This window comes from Phaenicophaeus curvirostris, chromosome 4 (genome assembly GCF_032191515.1).
Source record: "Phaenicophaeus curvirostris isolate KB17595 chromosome 4, BPBGC_Pcur_1.0, whole genome shotgun sequence".
NCBI lineage: Eukaryota > Metazoa > Chordata > Aves > Cuculiformes > Cuculidae > Phaenicophaeus > Phaenicophaeus curvirostris.
The window spans coordinates 77,151,823-77,175,976 of record NC_091395.1 but is presented as its reverse complement, the minus strand read 5'-3'; the positions used below and the strand labels follow the sequence as shown (position 1 = coordinate 77,175,976).

The 24,154-nt window shown below is 54.2% G+C and overlaps 1 protein-coding gene across 4 annotated transcripts in view; it reads right to left on the bottom strand.

Annotated features, from left to right (window-relative positions):
• RAB11FIP5 (RAB11 family interacting protein 5) overlaps window positions 1-24,154 on the bottom strand; it is a 55,243-nt gene that overhangs the window by 6,476 nt on the left and 24,613 nt on the right. For 2 of the 4 annotated variants that reach the window (XM_069856609.1, XM_069856610.1), the window contains exons 3-4: window positions 19,331-20,060; window positions 2,938-5,568 (exon numbers count right to left, since the gene is read on the bottom strand). In XM_069856609.1, coding sequence (XP_069712710.1) covers window positions 2,938-5,568; window positions 19,331-20,060 — 3,361 coding nt within the window. The remainder of the gene's footprint in view (window positions 1-2,937; window positions 5,569-19,330; window positions 20,061-24,154) is intronic. The other 2 variants (XM_069856611.1, XM_069856612.1) reach the window with 2 other exon arrangements.

Here is a 24,154-nt window from a genome sequence, read left to right as displayed (position 1 = left end):
CACTCCTGACACTGGGAGGGCACAAAGCAGAACCCGTGATGTCCTCAGTCCTGTCACCTGCAATCCATGATGTGCTGCAATAGTCACACATCTGAATTCCTGATGGATGCGTAAGGAGCTCCAAAACTGCTGGGCTCCTCCGAGGCAGTAGAGTCCCCAGAGCCCTGTCATGGACTGTCCTTTAGGTCCCACCTCTGCTGGGGGATGTGACCAGAGACCTTCCCAGCAGTGAAGACACCATCCCGCCCTTCCCAAAGAGCAGGAAGGGTGTTCTCCATTCACTTGAGTGCTGCAACTGATGCTCTGAGCACCCACCTTACCCCAGAATCAACACTTCTGTGGTGAGAGTCCTCCCTCACTGAAGGAGAGCGGGGAAGGATCTGCAAACAAAACCCCAACACATGCTTTATGGACTCTAAACTCCAAGGCTGCATCTTTAAATCTGGCACACAAGAGGCCATTCCAGGAGGGTACAACCTCCCAGCTCCCTGTGACCAGGTTGTGCTCCAACCAGACCAGGTAGGAGATGCTGTTCTACCACTTGACTTGCCACTTTGAACTAGATGACCAGCAGGGAGCCACTCTGGCCACCTGGGAAGTGACACAGGTCCCCACACCCAGTTTCCATCCCTCATGAGTGGGGCACGTAACCCCAGCACACCGAAATATCAATAATCCACACCAGGTCCTGGCTCTTCCTTTATCTGATGGAAGAAAACATCACTTTTGTCCCAGCTCAGCCTCAACATCTGTTCTAACTTTGAAGTCCTTCCTTTCTCCTTCCACCTTTTTCCTACCATATCTCTTCTTTGAAGTCCTTCCTTTCTCCTTCCACCTTTTTCCTACCATATCTCTTCTTTGTCTGTGCGCCACTCACAAGTCTAAAAGGACATGACTCTAGGAAGGCAAGCATCACCAGAAGGACCCCAAAAAGGACCTCTCCAACTTTATTCTCTCTCCCTCAACCATTACTGACATCTCCACAACCTTATAAAGCAGTTCTGATCCTCAGAGCCTTCCAGAGACCTCAGTTACTCTTCAAAGCTTCTTGATCGAGTAGCCAAACCATCCGTGTTTTACAGGCAGAGAAAACAAGCAGAGATGTTCAAGGAATTCCCACGCAGGTCTCATGAGAGAAGCCCACACTGACATGGTTTAGGGACATGGTTCAGTGATTGATGGCAATGGTTGGACTCGATGATCCAGTGGGTCTTTTCCAACCTAGTGATTCTATGATTCTATGACACGACGACCAACTCTTAGGTCCAAGACCATGTTCCTCCCATAAGCCAGTGGATGGATGCATGGTCAAGCCTGAGGTTGACTGCGGGTACCACCAACACAGAGGGTCCTTCACACATTGTCTAACTTTACCCTTTGGGATTGCAGGACACTTCTCTTTCCATGAAATGTAACAAACTGACAAAAATCCAGGGGGTTTCTGTACCACCTCTGTCTGCACATTTTGAACAAGGTTATCTGCTGGAGGACGAACAATCCAATTGAGAAGGATTTGAGGATCTGGCCTCAATCAAGAAACTAAAGATGAGCTATCTGACCCATCTTTTGCTGGTCTTTGCTCCTGAAGCCATTCCTCACATCAAACCCACGCTCCAAACAAGGAGGGATCCTCCTCCTTGGGGAGACTGAGATGAGATCTTAGGAAGAAAAGTTTTCCTGTGAGGGTGGGGAGGTCCTGGCCCAGGTTGCCCAGGAAAGTTGTGGCTGCCCCATCCCTGAAGGTGTTCAAGGCCAGGTTGGATGGGGCTTGGAGCAACCTGATCCAGCAGGTGGTGTCCCTGCTTATGGCAGGGGGTGGAACTGGATGGGCTTTGAAGCCCCTTCAATTCTGTGCTTCCGATTCCCTGCAGGAGGGCTGGAGCTCAGCTAAGTTCTGCTGTCCCACTCCTCCTGCTTCCTCTCTTCCCAGAGCCAGGACCAATATTATCCTTGGGCCAGACATGATTTTCTTATCTCAGCAAGCTCCATTTGCCTCCTGTCGCAGAAGTAAGGGGGATCAAACCCACCACTGCTAGCAGACCCAAGTCCCCATGTAAACCACAAGCTTGATCCTCGATACTCCAGGTGGACAGAACCCACATCTTCTCCTGCCCAGGAAGACCAGGGGAAGGTGCACCAGGAAAACGAGATGGACACAGAGCAGGACTCCATGCCCTAAACTCGGCATCTCTGCTTCACAGCATTTCTACAAGCCCAAGATTGATCTGGGAGGAGGAACAGCCCCTTCTTTCCTTTGACCCACCACCACTGTGGCCCCCTTCCCATTCCCATTATCCTCAAGGCTAAGTCCCACTTGCTTCCCAACCAATGGGCATCTCAGAGGGAGGGGAGGACGGCATTTTGCCACCACTTTGATGAAACCACTTTTTATTTTGGCTATGGAGAGAGGAAGGTTTTTAGTATCTGATCATCCTTGAACAAGGAAAGGAACCAAAACTGGATTAATGAAAAGGGAAGGGGCAGCAGATGCACGCATGCCGTGAAGGAACTCATGAGAGCGTTACCACCTGGAAGCTCTCCTGGGAGGACATGGGAAAGGCATCTGTTTTGCAAGCACAGGGAAGATGATGGAGCCAAACTTAGCACCGAGTGAAATGAGGACGCGATTCTGCTGCGGCTGAACCTTCAGCTGGGGCAGGTTTGGGACGCGTCAAACCCTTCACCCCAGTCTAAAGCCAACGCAGGACACCAGTGGCCATTCCCCACCGTGATCGGAGAGAGACAAAGCTTCAAGTTCACGCTGGGCTCTCTGGGACCACGGGAAGGTGAGGGGAGAGGAACACGTGGAGTCAGCGCAACCGTGAGCTGCTGACGCTGAGCCAGGGGTCCACTTCTTGGCCCCCTGCTAAGAGCAGAAGGGAGACAGGGTTGAACCTCCACCAAATCCACACCCTTCGCCTTCCCCGGAATGCTCACCTGGTCGTCTGCTGGAAAAAGGGCTTCTCAGCCGGCTGTGTCTCCCTGGGCAAAACCACGAGCGCTGAAGCTTGCGTGTCGCCGGACTGCGGCAAAGGGCAGGGCTGGGCGGCTGCGCGGCTGGCGGCGGCAGGGACCCCGCTGCTCGCGGGGCACGCGACGGGGGAAGGCAAATCAAACTGTTTCGGGTTAGTGGCAGCCACGAGGAAAGGGGTGGAGAAGGCCAAGGGCTGGCTGGCATGCAGGAAAGGACGCTGGCCTAGCGGCTCCTCGGGGAGGTTAGTGGGCTGGAAGCCTTGCCCAAGGGCTTCCTCGGGGAGGTGGGTGAAGCCGAAGCCGCCCTGTCCAAGCCTTTCGGGCAGCACAGCTTGGACGGGGGGGGACTCGGGTGGCTTCTCCACAAAGGGATTGCTGGGGGCGTTTGGGCTCAGTGCTGGAGCAAAGGGATTTCTCAGGGTTGAAACGTCCTGCTCGCGCCTCTCCTCTGCTCTATCTGGCTTCCAGAAATCGGCCTTCTTGAAGTCTAGCCCGCCGCTTGCCGAGCGCCGGCGCCACGGCCCCTCGGGCTCGCTGGAGGGGGATCTGCCCTGCTCTGCCTCCCCGACCTCAGCCATGAGGCTACGAGGCTCGCACTGGCCTCCCGCTTGCCCAGCAAGGTCGGCTACCGGCCCGTGCTGCCCCTCACCACCACCCCGCGCCGGCTCCGGCTGGGATGGACTCTTCCCACGCTCTAACCTTTGGGGTCGCGCTGCCTCCTGCTCTTCCAGAGCTGTCCAGAAGGTTTCCAGCTGGCCTAGGTCTAGCTTGGAAGGTGGGTTTAGTCCCGATATACTGAGCTCCTTGGGGAACGGCTCCTCTTTGGAGGCCACCTCCCACTCAGCACCATCTGTGGCCCCTATCAGAGGAGAGAAGCCTGGCTGACTCCAGCTCTCCTTAGTTCCCGACTGGCTTAATCCATCTAGAAAGAACTTCGATGGGCAAGTCTCAAATTGTTCAGCAGCATCCGTCTCGTTCATCCCTGACTGGTTTTCCCCCAAAGAGGTGTTGCTTTTGGCCAACTCGCTAACTCTCGCCTCCAAATTGGCTGCCAAATCCACGTCGGCAGCAAATTCAGCATCCTTGGAGCTTGGAAACTCACTCCCGGCTTCAGCTACATCCACTCCCAGTGCGAATGGGCTGGGAGGTGCTGGAACTGAGGGTTTGGAGCTTGGGAACTCACTCCCGGCTTCAGCTACGTCCATTCCCAATGTGAATGAACCGGGAGGTGCTGGGACTGAGGGCTCATCGCTCAGATGGCTCCTCAGCAGTTCCACATCTGCCTTCGGGCTCTCCGTGTCCTCCCGTTGCTCCTCGCTTCCTCGCTGTCTCGGTTGTGGGTCACGAGCATCCTCCTCCTCGCTGTCCCCCCTGCTGCCCGCAGCCGCAAACCACCTCGGAGGTTTGGGGGGCGGCACGGCCGCGCCGGCCTCGATCTCCTCCTTCTCTTGGGTTCCCATCCATGGAGAGACGACAACGTGCCTCTCGCGAACGTCGGAGCTGAGCTTCACACGGCTTTCGCTGGCCTCGAGCCGCATGCTGGCCTGGAGCCGATAGACTGAAGTCCGTATGTCGAACGCTTCCTCCTCACCACCAGCCCCTCGGGGCTCCGTCCCTGGCTCCAGCGCCACAGGGAACCGTCGCGGTGCCACGTCCGCGAGCACCCGCGGGGACACGGTGGCCACGTTGCTGCCCGGGAGGGCTTCGGAGGTGAGCTCAGGGGCGAAGGGGCTTCGGGGCAAGACGCAAGGAGCAGCACGAGATCCGCTTTTGGCTTCAAAGGCGCCTTCGCTCAGGAAGGTTGGCTGGGAGCCGAACACCCTCTCCTGAGCCACCTGCTCAGCCCCGCTCTGGGCACTCTCCGAGGGCTCAGGAGCGGTTTCGGTGGCGATAGTCATCCACCCGTTCGTCCCTGCACTAGAGGCTTCCTCCTCATTCCCATCTCCTTCCCTCCTAGTGCTGTTTTCAGCTGTTTGTGGTGTCGAAGCCTCTTCGTTCCCCGATGCAAACGCAGCTGTCCAAACTGTGGGTGTGCTGCTTTTCCTCCTCCTTCCCATCGACCCCGCAGACACGGGGCTCAGCACGTCCTCTATCACCGTCGCTTCTTGAGTCGTGCTCACCAAGTTGGCTCCCACGTCTAAACTGGAGAAATTCGTCCACGACCGTAGAGTCGCAGGCATTTCGCTGCCTATTTGTGAATCGGCCTTTTCAAAGACCTTCGTCCCCTCCTCAGGAGCCGGCTCGGTTGATCTTTCCGTTGGGCTGGCTGCATCGGGTTCGTCGATGAAAGCCATGCCCTCCGCCGCCACCGAAGAGAAGAAGTTTTCCTTCTTCAGCTCTGGTTTGAGCCTGCTGGTTGCAAAGGCATCGAAGGTATCGTCCCACTCGGAAAGGGGAGGAGGGACGGCGGGTTTCTCATCCGGAGGAGGAAGATCTCCTTCTGATGGAGTAGATTCTGGGACGGGGACACAAATACTTTGGGTTGGAGACTCCCTCTCCGGTTCTTTATGTCTTAGGGAGGCAGAGGGACTGCAATCCTCAGAGGAATTAAAGCTCCCAGCGACCTCTGTTGAAGGATGTGGCCCAGACGGGAAACTAGAGAAAAAGTGAGTAGGTGAAGGAGAATTTAGTACCTGGTCAGCGAGGAGGTCCTCAAAGAAAGGATTGCTCTGCAAGGAGTTGAGGAATGGGTTGGTAGGGGACAAGCATCCGGGCTGACTGTCTCCGAGAGCGGGAGGGAGGTTAGCGCTTGGCATGCTAGCGAGATGGGCTGCAGCGGGCAACTGGGCAGGGGAGCAGGGAGGAAAATGAGAAGGAGCATCTGAGCTGGTTTCTACCTGAGGAGACACTTCCAGGCTGTGGAGGGAAGACAAAACAGTCCTCCTGGTTAATGCTGTGACAGTGCTGTAAGCAAACACCACACACAAGCCAAACGCTCCGCTCCAAAGCAACGCAACCATCAAACACGCGCTCGTCTCTCCGGTTAGGCACAGCAATGATTATGGAGTCAAGGCGTGGAAAGGGCATGCACGACAAAAAAGGAAAGGGCAGCCCTTCTTCTAGTCCTCCAGATTCCCCCATTCCACCTTAGCGAGCCCTAAGACTCAGGAAATCGAGAGGTCTTCCCACCTCTTGTGGCCCAAGGACTCCATTCCTCGTTTGTGTCCAGGGCAGGAAGCGCTCGAGGAGCCGGGCTGGGCTCCTGGATCAGGATTGCTTGAGCCAGAAAGAGCACACAGGGGTGAGTCCTTTCCAGTTCACCCCGGTTCCTCAGAACTTGTTCGGCAACACATCAGGAGGACAGTGGATGCGATGGTCCCTCTCACACAGGAGGGCAGGTAGGGTGGCTGCGAGCGGCCAAGGAACAGGAGCCAAGCAGGAGGGAGCACCAGGTCAAGACGTGGCCCTGGCTCCTCTCCTGCTTCTCCTCCACCTCCCGGCACATCCTTGCAGAGAATCACGGAATCATAGAATTGTTTGGTTGGAAACGACCTTTGAGATCATCAAGCCCAACCGTACCTGTCCACTACTAAACCAGATCCCTGAGCACCTCATCTACCTGGCTTTTAAACCCCTCCAGGGATGGGAACTCCACCACCTCCCTGGGCAGCCTCTGCCAGGGCCTCAGAACCCTTTCCATGAAGATATTTTTCCTGATGTCCAATCTGAACCTGCCCTGGTGCAACTTGAGGCCATTTCCTCTCATCCTGTTTCTTGTCACTGGGGAGAAGACACCAACCCCCACCTCACTCCAACTTCCTTTCAGGCAGTTGTAGACAGTGATGGGGTCTCCCCTCAGCCTCCTTTTCTCCAGGCTAAACAACCCCAGGTCCCTCAGCCACCTCTCATAACCCTTGTTCTCCAGCTCCTTCCCCAGCTCCGTCCCCTTCTCTGGACGCGCTCCAGCCCCTCAAGGTCCTTCTTGGAGTGAGGAGCCACGGTATTTTCCTGCCTCACCCAGGTGTGCGGTAGGGATCACATGTGGCACTGGAAGACCACGGTCAATGCGCTGTCAAACAGCAGAGCTGCCTGGACAACCCTTTTCATTATTATGGAAGACACAAAAAGCCTCAGACACACATTTTAAAGCGCAAAAATGCCATCTTGAGGCAAAAGTTAGCGCTGTGTGGAGGCGCAGCCACCATCGGTGGCTTTCAAAGCAGACAGGGCTATGTCCTTGCAGAGCACCTTGGACCATGAGTGGTGCCTGGGTGAGGAGGAGCAGGGTAAGACCCGCTTCTCGTGAACCCTGTCAGCTTCAAAGCCCCTCCTCACACACCATCATCTTGGAAAGGTGTCTATTTATGCCACCAAAGTCCCTCCATCCTGTTTTTAAAGTAGGTGACGCACACTGCGAGCAGTTGAGCATGATGGGCTCCACCCCAGCACCCACCAGACCCAACACCAGGTTCTACTGAGCAGAACATATAATTCAGGCACGAAAAAAAAACCCCAAAGCCTTCATTTCCACTCAATTCTGTAGCTCAGTTGGTGCTGCAGGCAGAGACAGCTCATGGGTGCCCTCTCCTGCTGTCCCTAAGTGGTGGCCGTGGTGCAGGAGCCCATTTCCATCCCCACACAGCCCAGCCGTGCTCTCCTGTGTCTCCATGTCCTCTCCTCACTTGGATCACCATGTCCTCTCCTCGCCTGGACCGCTGGCATGTGCAGAGTGGAGAACAGCTAGGCACACATCCCTGCAGAAGACAATTCTGAGCAGCCCAGCTCTTCCTGGGTGCTTTAAGCTCTCAGAAAACCTTCAGAAGAAACTACGGGAGAAGGTGATGGAGAAGGTGATGGACCTTTAGGCACAAACCACCCCAGAGAGACCAAAAGCTGCTTTCTGCTTGGCAGCCAACATCTCTGGGGATGCTGTGGGGATCAGCACGGGGTTGGTCCCCAACTCTCTGTCACCAACATTTGGTGTTTGCCACCCCAAAGGTCTCCACACTACATCTCACATGGACAGCATCCCTCGTTCTTCTGTTTTTTCTGAATGGAGGGGGTGCAGAGAAATGCCTGGAGCTGCTGGGTGGCTCCGTGCTCCTGAGCTGAACACGCACGCAGCTCCTCTTTGCTGCCACTTATTGCAGATTGACCTCTTTCCCTATTCACCCTCAAATTTAACTTCTCCAAAAGAGAAGCAGAGCTGCTCATGATGCAGGGTCATAGAATCATGGAATGGTCTGGGTTGGAAGGGACCTCAAAGCCCATCCAGTTCCAACCCCTGCCACGGGCAGGGACACCTCCCACTGGGTCAGGCTGCTCCAAGCCCCATCCAGCCTGGCCTTGAACATCTCCAGGGTTGGGACAGACACAACTTCCTTGGGCAACCTGGGCCAGGGCCTCCCCACCTTCACAGGAGAACATTTCTCCCTAAGATCTCACCTCAATCTCCCCTCTTGCAGCTTAAAACCTTTCTCCCTCATCCCATCCTTGCCCTCCCTGATCAAGAGCCCCTCCCCAGCTTTCCTGGAGCCTCTTTCCCTACTGGAAGCTGCTCTAAGGTCTCCCCAGGGTCTTTTCTTTTCCAGGCTCAACAAGGCCAACTCTCTCAGCCTGGCCTCATAGCAGAGGTGCTCCAGCCCTCGGATGATCTTTGTGGCCTCCACTGGACTCGCTCCAACAGTTCCACCTCCTTCTTATGTTGGGGATTCCAGAACTGGGCACAGGACTCCAAGTGGGGTCTCACCAGAGCGGAGCAGAGGGGCAGAATCCCCTCCCTCGCCCTGCTGGCCACGCTGGATGAGTTCCCAGGACCCACAAACGGGTTTTATCTGTGGTGGAAGAGGGCAAAACAAAGCAATTTTTCCTTTCCAGCTGCGAGGGGAAGCCAACGAGGTCCAACACAGGCCACCACGATCCCAGGGTGACTGTGAACGCCGCACACCATCCTGCCTGTGCTCGCTCCTCAATTCCTCCTTCTTGCTGGCACTCGAATGTTTTGGTCCAGAATAAGATCCCTCATCCGTGACTCTGCTTAAACAGCATTTAGTGCTGAGTAAGAGCAGCTGAGACCTCGTCCAGCCACCTCTGCTGGCCTCTAGCACTGAACCCCTACAGAACATTAATCAGCTGGAGGGTCCTCATGAGTGCTCGCTGCTAATGACCTTCACCAGGCTTGGGAGGTTGAAGTTCCTTTCCAAGGGAATGGAGGATGCCAGAGGAGCACGATGGGCAGTGCCCCAAATCGCACTGGCCACCCCCAGCACAGATTGAGGAGCAGCTTCGAGGTTTCTTCAAACCCGTCTAAGATGACCTTGTCTTCCTTCCCCAAGCCATGATGGGGCTGAGAAGAAGCAGCTCTCAGCCACACGGTTGAGCTGGCCCCAACCTCAGGTGGCTGCCACAGTGGTTTGGGCCACCAGGAATTGGGATGGTGCTTACATAGAATTGTAGAATCATAGAATCACAGAATCACCAGGTTGGAAGAGACCCACTGGATCATTGAGTCCAACCATTCCTATCAATCACTAAACCACGTACCTCAGTGCCTCGTCCGCCCGTCCATCAAACCCCTCCAGGGAAGGGGACTCAACCCCCTCCCTGGGCAGCCTCTGCCAGGGACCAATCACCCTTTCCGGGAAATATTTTTTCCTGCTGTCCAGCCTGAACCTCCCCTGGTGGAGCTTGAGGCCATTCCCTCTCGTCCTGTCCCCTGTCCCGTGGGAGAAGAGCCCAGCTCCCTCCTCTCCACAACCTCCTTTCAGAAAGCCTCTGATCGCCCCATCCCATAGTGACCTACACATCGGTGTCAGGATGCAGCAGAACGAAGGCTGCTCTTCTCCTGAGGAACAAGGTGGATGAACATGAATCTTTTCCTGAAGGGAAGTAAATCAGAAGCAATTCAACCTCTGGCTCCAGAACACGAGGACCCAAATGTCTGCCCTGAAGGGCAGTGGCCCCGTATCGTCCTCCCCAAGCACAGAATCATGGAATGGCTTGGGTTGAAAGGGACCTTAAAGCCCATCCATTTCCAACCCCTGCCATGGGCAGGGACACCTCCCACTGGATCAGGCTGCTCCAAGCCCCATCCAACCTGGCCTTGAACACCTCCAGGGATGGGGCAGCCACCACTCCCCGGGGCAACCTGGGACAGTGCAGCCCAATCCAAGCTAAAGATGTAACACCAAACTTAAATTCATCTTCTTTCGTGCGACGACAGTTTTCCTCCTCCGACCCCCCTGCCACCGAATTTCCTTTCCCACTGCCCACCCCTGTTCCTGCTCAGGGGCTGCACAATCTCTTCTCAGCCACAACCTCCAGGCAGCAGAGCCTGCACCTTCCCCCTGGGATTTCAAAGCACAAATTCATACAATTATAGAATTGCTTGGTTGGAAAAGACCTTTGAGATCATCAAGTCCAACCGTACCTGTCCACTACTAAACCAGATCCCTGAGCACCTCATCTACCTGGCTTTTAAACCCCTTCAGGGATGGGGGTTCCACCACCTCCCTGGGCAGCCTCTGCCAGGGCCTCAGAACCTTTTCCATGAAGACATTTTTCCTGATGTCCAATCTGAACCTGCCCTGGTGCAACTTGAGGCCATTCCCTCTTATCCTATCAATTCTTACTTGGGAGAAGAGACCAACACCCACCTCACTCCAATCTCCTTTCAGGCAGTTGTAGACAGTGATGAGGTCTCCCCTCAGCCTCCTTTTCTCCAGGATAAACAGCCCCAGGTCCCTCAGCTGCCTCTCACAACCCTTGTTCTCCAGCCCCTTCCCCAGCTCCGTTCCCTTCTCTGGACGCTCTCCAGCCCCTCAATGTCCTTCTTGGAGTGAGGGGCACAAAGCTGAACCCAGGATTTGAGGTGCAGCCTCACCAGAGGCAATACCAGGGGCACAATCCCTTCCCTGCTCCTACTGGCCACGCTGTGTCTGATCCAAGCCAAGATGCCATTGGCCTTCTTGGCCACCTGGGCCACTGCTGGCTCATGGTCAGTCGCTGTCAACCAACACCCCCAGGTCCTTCTCCTCCAGGCACCTTTCCAGCCACTCTGCCCCAAGACTGGAGCCACACGGGGTTGTTGTGACCCAAGTGCAGGACTCGGCCCTTGGCCTTGTTGACCCTCATCCCGTTGGTCTCAGCCCACGGATCCAGCCTGGCCAGATCCCTCTGCAGAGCCTCCCTGCCCTCAAGCAGCTCGACACTTCCACCCAGCTCAGTGTCATCCGTGAACTGATTATGGGTGCACAGAATAAGCTCATCAAGAATGATATTGGACCATTCAACCCCTTCCCTTGGGACACGCACCCCCTTTTTGGTCACCAGCCCAGCGCTGGAGGTAGACATCTACCAAAAAAGCCCCACGAAGGATGCTGAAAGCGCTCAGACATGGAAGGAGCCGAGGAAAGCGTGTTCCTCTAGAGGGAAACCTCCACTTGCAGCAGCCTGAAGAGCTTTGCTGCATTGAAACGCTGACTCACCCTCCTCCTCCTCCTCCCATAGCCCAGCTCGCAGCTCCGCCAGCCAAAATAAATAGCGGGTACCTCTCTGCCCTCATTTATTTCTTTGGCAGCGCTTCATAGACGTGGTTTAGCCTCTCAGCAAAGAAAAAAAAAAAAAAAATAAGAAGAGGAAAGAAAATATTGCTGAGCAACCCCCTGATGGAAAGACTATTGGAAACAGCTTGTTCAATGCAGGGAGGTTTTTCTCCTCCACATCGCAGCCCCAGTTTCAGGCTGGTGGCAGCCTCAGCCCATCTGCAAGAGGGTGGGTAACGCTGCACGGCCAAGATAAAGGGCTCACGCGCTGAAAAAGTAGGTGCTTTGGGAGGGTGAGGCTCAAATGCAGCCCGAATGAGCTTCAGCGCAGCTCTTTGCCTCGGTGTAAGTGGAAAATCCTTCCTAGGAGAGGTGGATCCAGGGGTTGCTCTGACCCTGCCGCGCCCAACCTGCTTTCTGTAGCATTTCATGGTATCAGAGAATTATTTGAGTTGGAAGGGACCTCAAAATTCATCCAGTCCCAACACCTCCCACTGGATCAGGCTGCTCCAAGCCCCATCCAACCTGGCCTTGAACACCTCCAGGGATGGGGCAGCCACCTCTGCTCTGGGCAACCTGGGCCAGGGCCTCCCCACCCTCAGCATCAAGAATTTCTTCCTAATGTCTCATCCAAATCTTCCCCCTTACAATTTAAAGTCATTCCCCTTGTCCTATCGCTCCAGGAGCTTGTAAAAAGCCCCTCCTCAGCTTTCCTGAAGCCCCTTTCCCTACTGGAAGCTGCTCCAAGGTCTCCCCAGAGCCTTCTCTTCTCCAGGCTGAACCCCAACTCTCTCAGCCTGGCCTCAGAGCAGAGGTTCTCCAGCCCTCACATCATCTCTGTGGCCTCTTCTGGACCCATTCCAACAGCTCCATCTCCTTCTTATGTTGGGGATTCCAGAACTGGACACAGGACTCCAGGTGAGGTCTCACAGGAGGGGAACAGAGGGGGAGAACCCCCTCCCCCGTCCTGCTGGCCACACTGCTCTGGATGCAGCCCAGGACACGGTTGGTTTCTGGGCTCTGAGAGCACGTTGATGTCTCATGTTGGGCTTCTCATCCCCCAGCACCCCAGGTCCTTCTCCTCAGGAGAAAGAGGTTTCCCCAGGGCTTGCTGTGAGCAAGCCATGGAAGGTAGAAACCAACAGGACCAGGGTGCTGGAGGCCCCAGGAGCAGCTTCAAAGCCTGGCAGGGATCAGGAATTTCCTCCCACCAGCACAGAAAAAACTGGCGCTGCAGGATTTGTGCAGAAATGGGTTGGGAAGGGATGGGTAGAGCAGCCCGGGACATTTTTGTACAGGGTGGGAACTCAAGTGGGAAGGAGTCAAAGAATGTAGAATCATAGAAGCATTCGGTTTAAAAAGAGATCACCTAGACATAAATAAGGCCAAGGGTCGAGTCCTGCACTTGGGTCACAACAACCCCGTGCAGCTCCAGGCTTGGGGCAGAGCGGCTGGAAAGCTGCCTGGAGGAGAAGGACCTGGGGGTGTTGTTGACAGCGACTGAACATGAGCCAGCAGTGGCCCAGGTGGCCAAGAAGGCCAATGGCATCTTGGCTTGGATCAGACACGGCGTGGCCAGCAGGGCCAGGGAGGTTCTTCTCCCTCTGGACTCGGCACTGGGGAGACCGCTCCTCGAATCCTGGGGTCAGTTCTGGGCCCCTCACCACAAGAAGGATGTTGAGGGGCTTGGTCCACAACCAAGCAATTCTTCCCCCTCGGTCCTGGCCTGCCCATCATCCCAATTCAAGTCCTGCTTTACAGAGATTTTCCCCAAAAGCCCAGACACAAAAGAAAAACAGGAATGAGAAGATGTGAGCAGCAGGAGCCCAGGAAGATGCAAACTTCTAACCCCAATATAGAACCAGAGAATTGTTTTGGTTGGAAAGGACCTTTAAGATCATGGAGTCCCACCATTAATCTCACACTGCCAACTCCACCACTGAACCATGTCCCTAAGCAAACATCTCCATCTTAGTTAATTCCCTTCAGGGATGGGGACTCCACCACCTCCCTGGGCAGCTTCTGCCAGGGCCTCAGAACCCTTTTAGTGAAGTAATATTTCTTGATGTCCAATCTGAACTTGCCCTGGAGCAACTTGAGGCCATTCCCTCTCATCCCATCACCTGTTATTTGGGAGAAGAGCCCAACACCCACCTCGCTCCAACCTCCTTTCAGGCAGTTGTAGACAGGATAAGGTCTCCCCTCAGCCTCCTTTTCTCCAGGATAAACAACCCCAGGTCCCTCAGCCACCTCTCATAACCCTCGTTCTCCAGCTCCGTTCCATTCTCTGGACACGCTCCAGCCCCTCAATGTCCTTCTTGGAGTGAGGGGCCCAAAACTGAACCTAGAAGTTGAGGTACGGCCTCACCAGAGCTGGGTCCAGGGGCACAATCCCTTTCCTGGTCCTGCTGGCCACACCGTGGCTGATACAAGCCAAGACGCCACTGGCATTCTTGGTCGGTTGTTCCAATTCTTGGTCGGTTGTTCCAAACCTTCTTCCCATTTCCAGCACTCGGGAAATGAACTTTCCAGGCGCACATGATGCAAAGTGAGGAATTCGAATCAATATTTGCCCTCAGTGCTGGATATAAAGGTACGGACGACGGGAACAGGAGTGACGACCTAGGTGAGGAGCGATTTTACGTCATCCCCCATGAAGGCACCGACAGAGGGACGGGGCTTTAACCTGCACTAACGCAATTATTTATACAAGAGGGAGCACAATTAATCTTTTTTTTCTATTGCCAAGCATGAGATGCAGCCTCATTTTATCATCCCGATTCACGCGCAGGAAGCGGGACCTGTGGAGCTCTGATAACATTGTAGGAAACCCTGAAAACAGTTAAACCGATTGTTTTAGCCCCAGGCCTTGCCTGAAATAAACCTGCTGAGCTTCTTCCTTACATACAAGCCTTGACCACACAACCTCCAAAACAACAAACCCCAAACAGCCTTTTATTCAGGTCTCCAAAGAGCAAACTATCCCCCTCCTGCTTCCATTTAAGCCAGTATCAAAGCCCAGGAACCACCATGGATTAGCAAAGCCTTTGGGAGCTCCTTCCCCTCCAAGAGTCAACAAACAATAAAGGGAATTAGGGCTGAAATCATAGAATCATGGAGTGGTTTGGGTTGGAAGGGACCTCAAAGCCCATCCAGCTCCACCCCCTGCCATGGGCAGGGACACCTCCCACTGGATCAGGGGCTCCAAGCCCCATCTAACCTGGCCTTGAACACCTCCAGGGATGGGGCAGCCACAACTTCCCTGGGCAACCTGGGCCAGGGCCTCACCACCCTCACAGGAGAACATTTCTCCCTAAGATCTCCGCTCAATCTCCCCTCTTGCAGCTCAAAACCTTTCTCCCTCACCCTGGTCTTGACAGGATGAGAGGGAATGGCTTCAAGCTCCACCAGGGGAGAGTCAGGCTGGACAGTAGGAAAAAAATTTTCATGGAAAGGGTCATTGGTCCCTGTCCGAGGCTGCCCAGGGAGGGGGTTGAGTCCCCTTCCCTGGAGAGGTTTAAGGGATGGGTGGACGAGGTGCTGAGGGACATGGGTTAGTGATTGATGGGAATGGTTGGACTCGATGATCCACTGGGTCTTTTCCAACCTAGTGATTCTATGATTCTATGATTCTATCCCTGCCCTCCCTGATCAAGAGCCCCTCCCCAGCTTTCCTGGGGTCCCTTTCCCTAGTGGAAGTGGCTCTAAGGTCCCCCCGGAGCCTTCTCTTCTCCAAGCTGAACAGCCCCAACTCTCTCAGCCTGGCCTCACAGCAGAGGTTCTCCAGCCCTCACATCATCTCCATGGCCTCCTCTGGACCCACTCCAACAGCTCTACGTCCTCCCTGTGTTGAGGACACCAGAACTGGACACAGGACTCCAGGGGTGTCTCACCAAGCAGATCAGAGGGGCAGAATCCCCTCCCTCGCCCTGCTGGCCACGCTGCTTTGGAAGCTGGTCAAGAGAGCGGACAGGTTTGCAGCTCTCAGGGCAGTGTCAGCTCGCGTGTGCTTGCCGACAGCTCAGCAAAAGCACCCAGAACAGAACAGAAAACCTTTACGAAGCCAAAAAAACCAAACCAACTGAAAGTCGGCCGCTTCCTTTTTTTAGAAAGGGTGTGTTTTTGCAAGAGCAAGTGTTTCCAGAGCAGCTGTGCCAAACCTGTCTTAGCTGCAGGCTAATTTAAATCTTAACTGCAAAGCATCTTTCTAATTACAGACTTTTAACTAATTACAGGCTGAGGTTTCTGGTCCTGCAGTGGTGACTGGTTTTGATGCCCTCTCCCCACGTGCAGCTCCAGGTCAAACTTGACCTATCCATGGTGGGCAAAAAGGTGAGGAGATGCCCCTTGCTCAGCTGATAGAATCATAGAATCACCAGGTTGGAAAAGACCCACCAGATCATCGAGTCCAACCATTCCCATCAATCACTAACCCATGTCCCTCAGCACCTCGTCCACCCGTCCCTTAAACCCCTCCAGGGAAGGTGACTCAACCCCCTCCCTGGGCAGCCTCGAACAGGGACCAATGACCCCTTCTGTGAAAAATTTTTTCCTAATGTCCAGCCTGACCCTCTCCTGGTGGAGCTTGAGGCCATTCCCTCTCGTCCTGTCCCCTGTCACTTGGGAGAAGCTGCAGAGATGACATTTCCAGAAGCAGGAGAGCAGGAGGGAGAAAAACCCTTTCTGAAGAGACATCAACAAATTAAAACTGCTTAGTTCAGAGGTGGGTTCTCTCCACAAAGCAAAGGTTAATCTGTCTCTAGCTCTGGCAGTTACACTGGTAACTGAATAGCTCCTGCAGGTGGACATCCATAAAACATCCATGGATAAGCACTGCTGACTCTTCAATCGCACGCTTGAGAGACCTCACGTGTTTGATTGTGCCCCTGGACTCAGCGCTGGTGAGGCTGCACCTTGAATCCTGGGTTCAGTTTTGGGCCCCTCACTCCAAGAAGGACATTGAGGGGCTGGAGTGTGTCCAGAGAAGGGAACGGAGCTGGGAAAGGGGCTGGAGAACAAGGGTTGTGAGAGGTGGCTGAGGGACCTGGGGTTGTTTATCCTGGAGAAAAGGAGACTGAGGGGAGACCTCATCACTGTCTACAACTGCCTGAAAGGAGGTTGGAGCGAGGTGGGTGTTGGTCTCTTCTCCCCAGTGACAGGTGATAGGATGAGGGGAAATGGCATCAAGTTGCTCCAGGGCAGGTTCAGATTGGACATCAGGAAAAATGTCTTCATGGAAAGGGTTCTCAGGCTGCCCAGGGAGGTGGTGGAGTCCCCATCCCTGGAGGGGTTTAAAAGCCGGGTAGATGAGGTGCTCAGGGATCTGGTTTAGTAGCAGACAGGTACAGTTGGGCTTGATGATCTCAAAGGTCTTTTCCAACCAAGTGATTCTATCATTCCTCTGGCTGGGTTTTTTCTCTCCCAGCTTTGAAGCTGCAGGGGCTGGAGGGAACAGATTCACAGGGGCCCCTTTTGGGCTGTTTATACACATCTGAATGGGCTTTAATTGCCCTTCGCAATTAGAAAATGGGAAGTAATGAGCTTAAACTGTAACGAGGGAGATTTAAGGCAGAAGTCTGTAATGGGGGATGGTGACGTGCTAGAGCCTCCTGGCTGAGGGGGAATGTTATAAGAAGCATTTGTCCTTGGATGTGACCCAAGCTGGGTGATGGGTGATGGTGACTGAGTCTCCTTTGATGCAAGAGTCGGCTTTCCACCATCCCAGGGAGATCATAGAATCATAGAATCACCAGGTTGGAAAAGACCCACTGGATCATCATGTCCAACCATTCCCATCAATCACTAAACCATGTCCCTCAGCACCTCGTCCACCTGTCCCTTAAACCCCTCCAGGGAAGGGGACTCAACCCCCTCCCTGGGCAGCCTCAGACAGGGACCAATCACCCTTTCTGTGAAAAATATTTCCCTAATGTCCAGCCTAAACCTCCCCTGGTGGAGCTTAAGGCCATTCCCTTTCGTCCTGTCCCCTGTCCCTTGGGGGAAGAGCCCAGCTCCCTCCTCTCCACAACCTCCTTTCAGGGAGTTGTAGAGAGCAATGAGGTCTCCCCTCAGCCTCCTCTTCTCCAGGCTAAACACCCCCAGCTCTCTCAGCCGTTCCTCATGGAGATGCGCTGTCTCCAGCCTGGCTTTGCTGGTCCTTCGTTGTTTTTGACCATTAATTACAACGCCACTATTCTAACAATACAGAAGTCCATCTTGTCTGGTTTTATCCTCCCTCCTTACACTGAACGACCTTGCAGACCACACCACTGGTCCAAGTCAAAGCTGTAGAAGAATTTATTGGGTCTCGCTGGTGTCAGGTTGGACGTATGGCCTGATGCCATCTATACTGCGATAATCATAGAATCATAGTATTGCCTGGTTGGAAAAGACCTCTGAGATCATCACATCCAACCATACCTGTCTACTACTAGACCAGATCCCTACATGTACCCATCTTTGAAATCTCTCCAGGGACAGGGACTCCACCACCTCCCTGGGCAGCCTGAGCCAAGCGCTCACCCCCTCTCCCCTGTCTGAGCAGCGCTTTAAAAGCAGTCTAACCCGCGTGGGAATCTGGTTATTGTGAATAAACCATGAGCGCCCTCCTCATTAACAGAGACTTAGACTGAATTAAAATCCTTCTGCTTCGATTCCAGTCAGCCCAGATTAGAAAACCCCTAAAATAAAACAACCCTCTGGGTTCAACCAGCTCTCAACTGCTGGTTATTCCCTCTAGCTGCTTTTAACCCCTTCCAGTAGGGAAAGGGGCTCCAGGAAAGCTGGGAAGGTCTCTAGATCAGGGAGAGCAGGGATAGGATGAGGGGGAATGGTTTTAAGGTGAAAGAGGGGAGATTTAGCTTAAATATAAGGAATAAATGTTTTCTTGTGAGGGGGAGGAGGCCCTGGTCCAGGTTGCCCAGAGAAGTTGTGGATTCCCCACCCCTAGAGGTGTTCAAGGCCAGGCTGGATGGGGCTTGGAGCAACCTGCTCCAGTGGGAGGTGTCCCTGCCCATGGCAGAGGGTGGGACTGGATGGGCTTTAAAGTCCCTTCCAACCAAACCATTCTATGATTCAACCAGTTCTCAGCTGCTTTTAACCCCGTTTTCTCTCTCTCCCTGAGCATTGATACCACCACCCCAGGCTCTCCACCCTCTGGATCTCCAGCTCAGCTGCCAGAGCCTCCAGGGGTGGATGCGAGTGACACATCGGCGCAAGAAAAACCCGCACGGAAACAGCACAAACCCCACGTTTCATGTGCCGCAGATCCAGCGCTGAGGAGTCGGAGGGATGAATCATCACACAAAGCGAAAACAATTAGAGATTCATAATCGGGAGAAGGGAAGGTTGGGGTAGGATGGGAAGAGGGAGGAGCAGGGCTGGGATTAGTTACTTCAGAAACATGACTAATACCTCAAGTTGCCTTGCAGCCCCAGGCTAGAGGGGGTGGGAGGTTAGTAAAAACATGTGATTACATGTCACTGGGTCCCACATCCTTCCCTGACTGCCAGGGAAGCTCTTTTATGTAATTAAAAGATAACGATCCTTTACTTTGCAGCCACAGAAACACTTGGCATGACCACGCTGAGCCTCACCTCTACAGAGGGAAACATCTCCCTCTCCGTGAAGGGGATCTCAAGGGGGAAACGCAGCCCAGGAGAGCAAACGGAGTTGGTTTGGGGCAGAAAGCAAAGGAGGATCCAGGAAAAATCACTTTTCCATTGAGACATTTAAGACCAAGGAAGCGTTTCTCCAACTATCATCTAGTCTGAGCAACGGGGACCAGTTCTTGACTAATACTGGGAAGCATTTAACAGCGCAGCCCTTGAGGCTGGGGCAGCTACTTAAGACACCAACAAACCTGTTTCACTGACCTGGGTTTCTGAGGGGACTCTTTGGGCTCCTTTGAACCAAACCAGCCACCGCTTTTATTCCTCTCATCTCCCCCTGCAGCCGTGTGGACGGACGAGCCGTGCGAAGCTCCCGCTTTCTCCCCGTGGCCTTTGCTCCCCACGTCGCTCTTGTGGTGGAAGAGGCCGCCCTTGGCTTTCTTCTCTTCCTTCCTCGTTTCCTCAGGTTGCTTGTCCTTCGTTGTATCCGTGGAGAAGACCATGGGCGCCGCAGCTTGAGTCGGTTTGTTCTCCAAGCGACTGTTCTCTTCCATCTTGGCTCTGCCCAGGTGGTTACTGAGAGTGACGGCTTTCGTGGAGACCCTGAGCTCTTCTTGCAAGGCCAAGGTGGGAGGAGACGGGATGAACCTGGGCTCATCCCTCTGCTGAGGCCTCTCAAAGCTGCTGACACCCCAAGGCACCTCGTGGGGGTCGGGATGGAGGGGGGTGAAGCCGAAGCTTTCCTCGTGGCGCCTGGGGACGCTGGGCACAGAAAGCGGCGCGGAGCTCTGCGGGACAGACACGGGGCTCTTTGGTGCAGGCTCGTCGCTGTAGATGTGGCTCCCGTTGATGCAGAGGGAAGACCGAGACACGGGATCGTTCTTTGGCTTCAGGTTTTGGATCGCTTTGGGCTCCAGGACCGGGCTGACCTGGGAGACATCGTCACTGAACGCTCTCTTGTGGGTCAGCTTTGGAGACGGCAACAAGTCTTTCACTGGGGAAATCAAACATAAACACAGGTGAGGCCACCTGAGCAACAGGTAGGACGAGCATCGTTATCTTCTACTTCTAGATATTAAGGAGACCTGTTTAATCACTCTGGCTTTCTCGTTCGCAGGCTCCACTGGAACAGAACTGGAAATGCAAAGCGTGGGTCACAAGAGCTGGGGGTGTTTAGCCTGGAGAAGAGGAGGCTGAGGGGAGACCTCATTGCTCTCTGCAACTCCCTGAGAGGAGGTTGTGGAGAGGAGGGAGCTGGGCTCTTCTCCCAAGGGACAGAGGACAGGACGAGAGGGAATGGCCTCAAGCTCCACTGGGGGGGTTCAGGCTGAACATTAGGAAAAAATTTTTCACAGAAAGGGTCAATGGGCACTGGCAGAGGCTGCCCAGGGAAGGGGTTGAGTCCCCTTCCCTGGAGGGGTTTAAGGGATGGGTGGACGAGGCGCTGAGGGACATGGGTTAGTGATTGATGGGAATGGTTGGACTCGATGATCCAGTGGGTCCTTTCCAACGTGGTGATTCTATGATTCTAAGTAGGTGGCTATATTTCCCCCAAGCACATCACCTCCCACTGTAGGATCCGAACACGAGTCTTCATAAAACACCAAACCCCCTGTCTGAGAAGATCCACGATCAATAAGAAATGCAAGAAACTACCCAGAAGCTGCCTAAAGGGCTTATGTTTCTATCAGATTTAAGAGTTTGCATTGAATAATTGGTGAGGCAATGGTTACCCAAAGAAGTTGTGGCCGCCTATCCTGCCCTGGACCCATGAGCCACACACTCATGTCCAGGCTGGACTTGGGGGGAGTGGGTTCATTTATCTGTGCGGTGATCCACAGGCCAACAAGGTCACTCCCAGGGTGAAAATCAAAAGCAATATTTATTCTGGCTCCGGCAAACACAAACAGACCAAACTACTCTCCAGCTTTCTTGTAGCCCCTTCAGGTACTGGAAGGTCTCTATAAGATCTTCTCAGAGCCTTCTCCTCTCCAGGCTGAACAAGCTTAACTCTCGCAGCCTGTCCTTGTACAGGAGGTGCTCCAGCCCTCGGATCATCTCTGTGGCCTCCTCTGGACCCATTCCAACAGTTCTATATCCTCCTTATATTGAGGAATCCAGAACTGGACACAGGACTCCAGGTGAGGTCTCACCAGAGCAGAGCAGAGGGGCAGAATCCCCTCCCTCACCCTGCTGGCCACGCTGCTCTGGATGCAGCCCAGGACATGGTTGGTTTCTGGGCTGTGAGCACACACTGCCGGCTCCTGTCCAGCTTCTCCTCCCCCAGCACCCCAAGTCCTTCCCCTCAGGGCTGCTCTCAATCACGTCACCCCCATCATGTACTGAAAATGGGGATTGTCCCAACCCAGGTGTAGGATCTTGCACTTGGCCTTGTTGAACCTCATGAGGTTCTCCCAGCCCCACTTCTCCAGCCTGTCCAGGTCCCTCTAGATGACATCCCATCCTTCCAGTGAGGCAACTGCCCCGCTCAGCTTGGCGTCATCTGCAAACTTGCCGAGGCTGCACTCAATCTCAGTGTCTGTATCACTGATGAAGATATTAAACAGCACTGGTCCCAGTACGGACCCCTGAGGGACACCAGTCGTCATGGATCTCCATCTGGACTTTGAGCCATTGACCACCACTCTTTGAACACGACCATCCGACCAGTTCTTATCCACCGTACTGTCCACCCATCAAATCCATATCTCCAATTTAGAGAGGAGGATGTTGTGGGGGACCGTGTCAAAGGCTTTATAGAAGTCTAGATAGATCACATCCGTTGGTTTACCCGTGTCCACTGCTGTCGTTACCCCATCACTGAGAGCCACTACGTTGGTCATACAGGATTTGCTGTGGTGAAGCCATGCTGGCTGCCATTAATCACCTCCATGTCCTCCACGGGCCTTGTAAGGGGGAGGATTTAGATTGGCCGTTAGGAAGAAATTCTTCATGATGAGGGTGGGGAGGCCCTGGCCCAGGTTGCCCAGGAAAGTTGTGGCTGCCCCATCCCTGGAGGTGTTCAAGGCCAGGTTGAATGGGGCGTGGAGCAGCCTGGTCCAGCGGGAGGTGTCCCTGTCTATGGCAGGGGGGTTGGATCTGGATGACCTTTCAGGTCTCTTCCAACCAAACTATTCCATGAATCTATGAATAAAAGATGAGGGGCCTCCAAGCTCTGCTCCGACAGTCCAGGCTGCTGCTTTACGAAAACTAAGCCCGCTGGGTCCAGTGCCGGCTTCTCCCTCCCACTCCTGACCCTGTGGCTATTTATGACTCTCAGCAGATTTTTGGGATTACATGGAGTGCCTGGTGAGAACGACTGCCTGGGCTTTCAAGAGCAGCGTGGCCAGCAGGGCGAGGGAGGGGATTCTGCCACTCTACTCTGCTCTCGTGAGACCTCATCTGGAGTCCTGTGTCCATTTCTGGAATCTCCAATGTAAGAAGGAGCTGGTATGGTTGGAATGGGTCCAGAGGAGGCCACAAAGATGATGCAAGGGCTGGAGCAGCCCTGCTACGATGACAGGCTAAGAGAGTTGGCCTTGTTCAGCCTGGAGAGAGAAGGCTCTCAGGAGACCTTAGCGCAGCTTCCAGTACCTGAAGGGGCTCCAGGAAAGATGGGGAGGGACTTTTTCCAAGGGCCTGGAGTGATAGGACGAGGGGAATGGCTTTAAACTGGAAGGGAGAAGAATTAGATGAAACATTAGGAAGAAATTCTTGATGATGAGGGTGGGGAGGCCCTGGCCCAGGTTGCCCAGAGAAGCTGTGGCTGCCCCATCCCTGGAGATGTTCAAGGCTAAGTTGGATGAGGCTTGGAGCCCCTGATCCAGTGGGAGGTGTCCCTGACCATGGCAAGGTGGGGGAACTGGATGGGCTTTGAGGTCACTTCAGACTCAAACCATTCCACGATTCTACAACTTCAGGTGACACACAGCTCCTCATGTGTCCTAGCCAGAGCTGCTGTCTCCTTCACATGAGGATAATGGGGCCAGACCAGTGTCTCCACTCACCCTCTGGCCGTGCACGGCGACGTCACCCAAGCAGAAACCATCTGGGCAGTTTCACAGCACGGCAAGAAGCTCCGTGTCCCCAGGGACTCCCACCCAATATGGGAATTTGCCACCTCCAGCCAATTAAACCATTTAATTATATATTTTCTTTTCAAGGGACGGCGAGAATTAATTCACTACAAGGGCCTTTTTTGTTTGCAAATCACCGCTTTCCGAGCGCCAAGAGCTCAGATCACTTTAATCACCAGGAACTGGTCACTGTTTGAGCTTTGCCACCAAGCCGGAGACGTCTCATTAGGCAGCCGGGCAGCAGCTCGTCTTGGAAACGACGTGCTCGGCTTCACCCAGCCCTCTCCCAGGGGCTACGAGCCAGGGTTTGCCACACACTTTTAGAGGACAGAGAAGGTCCTAAGGCTCCCTTGTAGCCCACAAGCTCGCAGGAGACCTCATTGCTCTCTCCAACTCCCTGAGAGGAGGTTGTGGAGAGGAGGGAGCTGGGCTCTTCTCCCAGGTGAAAGGGGACAGGACGAGAGGGAATGGCCTCAAGCTCCACCAGGGGAGGGTCAGGCTGAACATTAGGAAAAAATTTTTCATGGAAAGGGTCACTGGTCCCTGTCAGAGGCTGCCCAGGGAGGGGGTTGAGTCACCTTCCCTGGAGGGGTTTAAGGGCCGGGTGGACGAGGTGCTGAGGGACATGGGTTAACGATTGATGGGAATGGTTGGACTCGATGATCCAGTGGGTCTTTTCCAACCTGGTGATTCTATGATTCTATGATTCTAAACAGGCTCAGCACAAAAAGCAAAATCCTAGACATCTCCCCCCATTCTGATAACCCTGTTACTGCCAGCATGGAGCTCTCGGAGGGTTTGAAGTTGAAAGAATGGAGACTGAGATGAGCTCCTGCTTTCCTGGGAGGGTGGCAAGGCACTGGGTGCCCAGAGAAGTCGTGGTTGCCCCCATCCCTGGAGGTGTTCAAGGCCAGGTTGGATGGGGCTTGGAGCAGCCTGACCCAATGGGAGGTGTCCCTGCCCATGGCAAGAAGTTGGAACTAGATGGGTTTTGAGTCCTTTCCAACCCAAA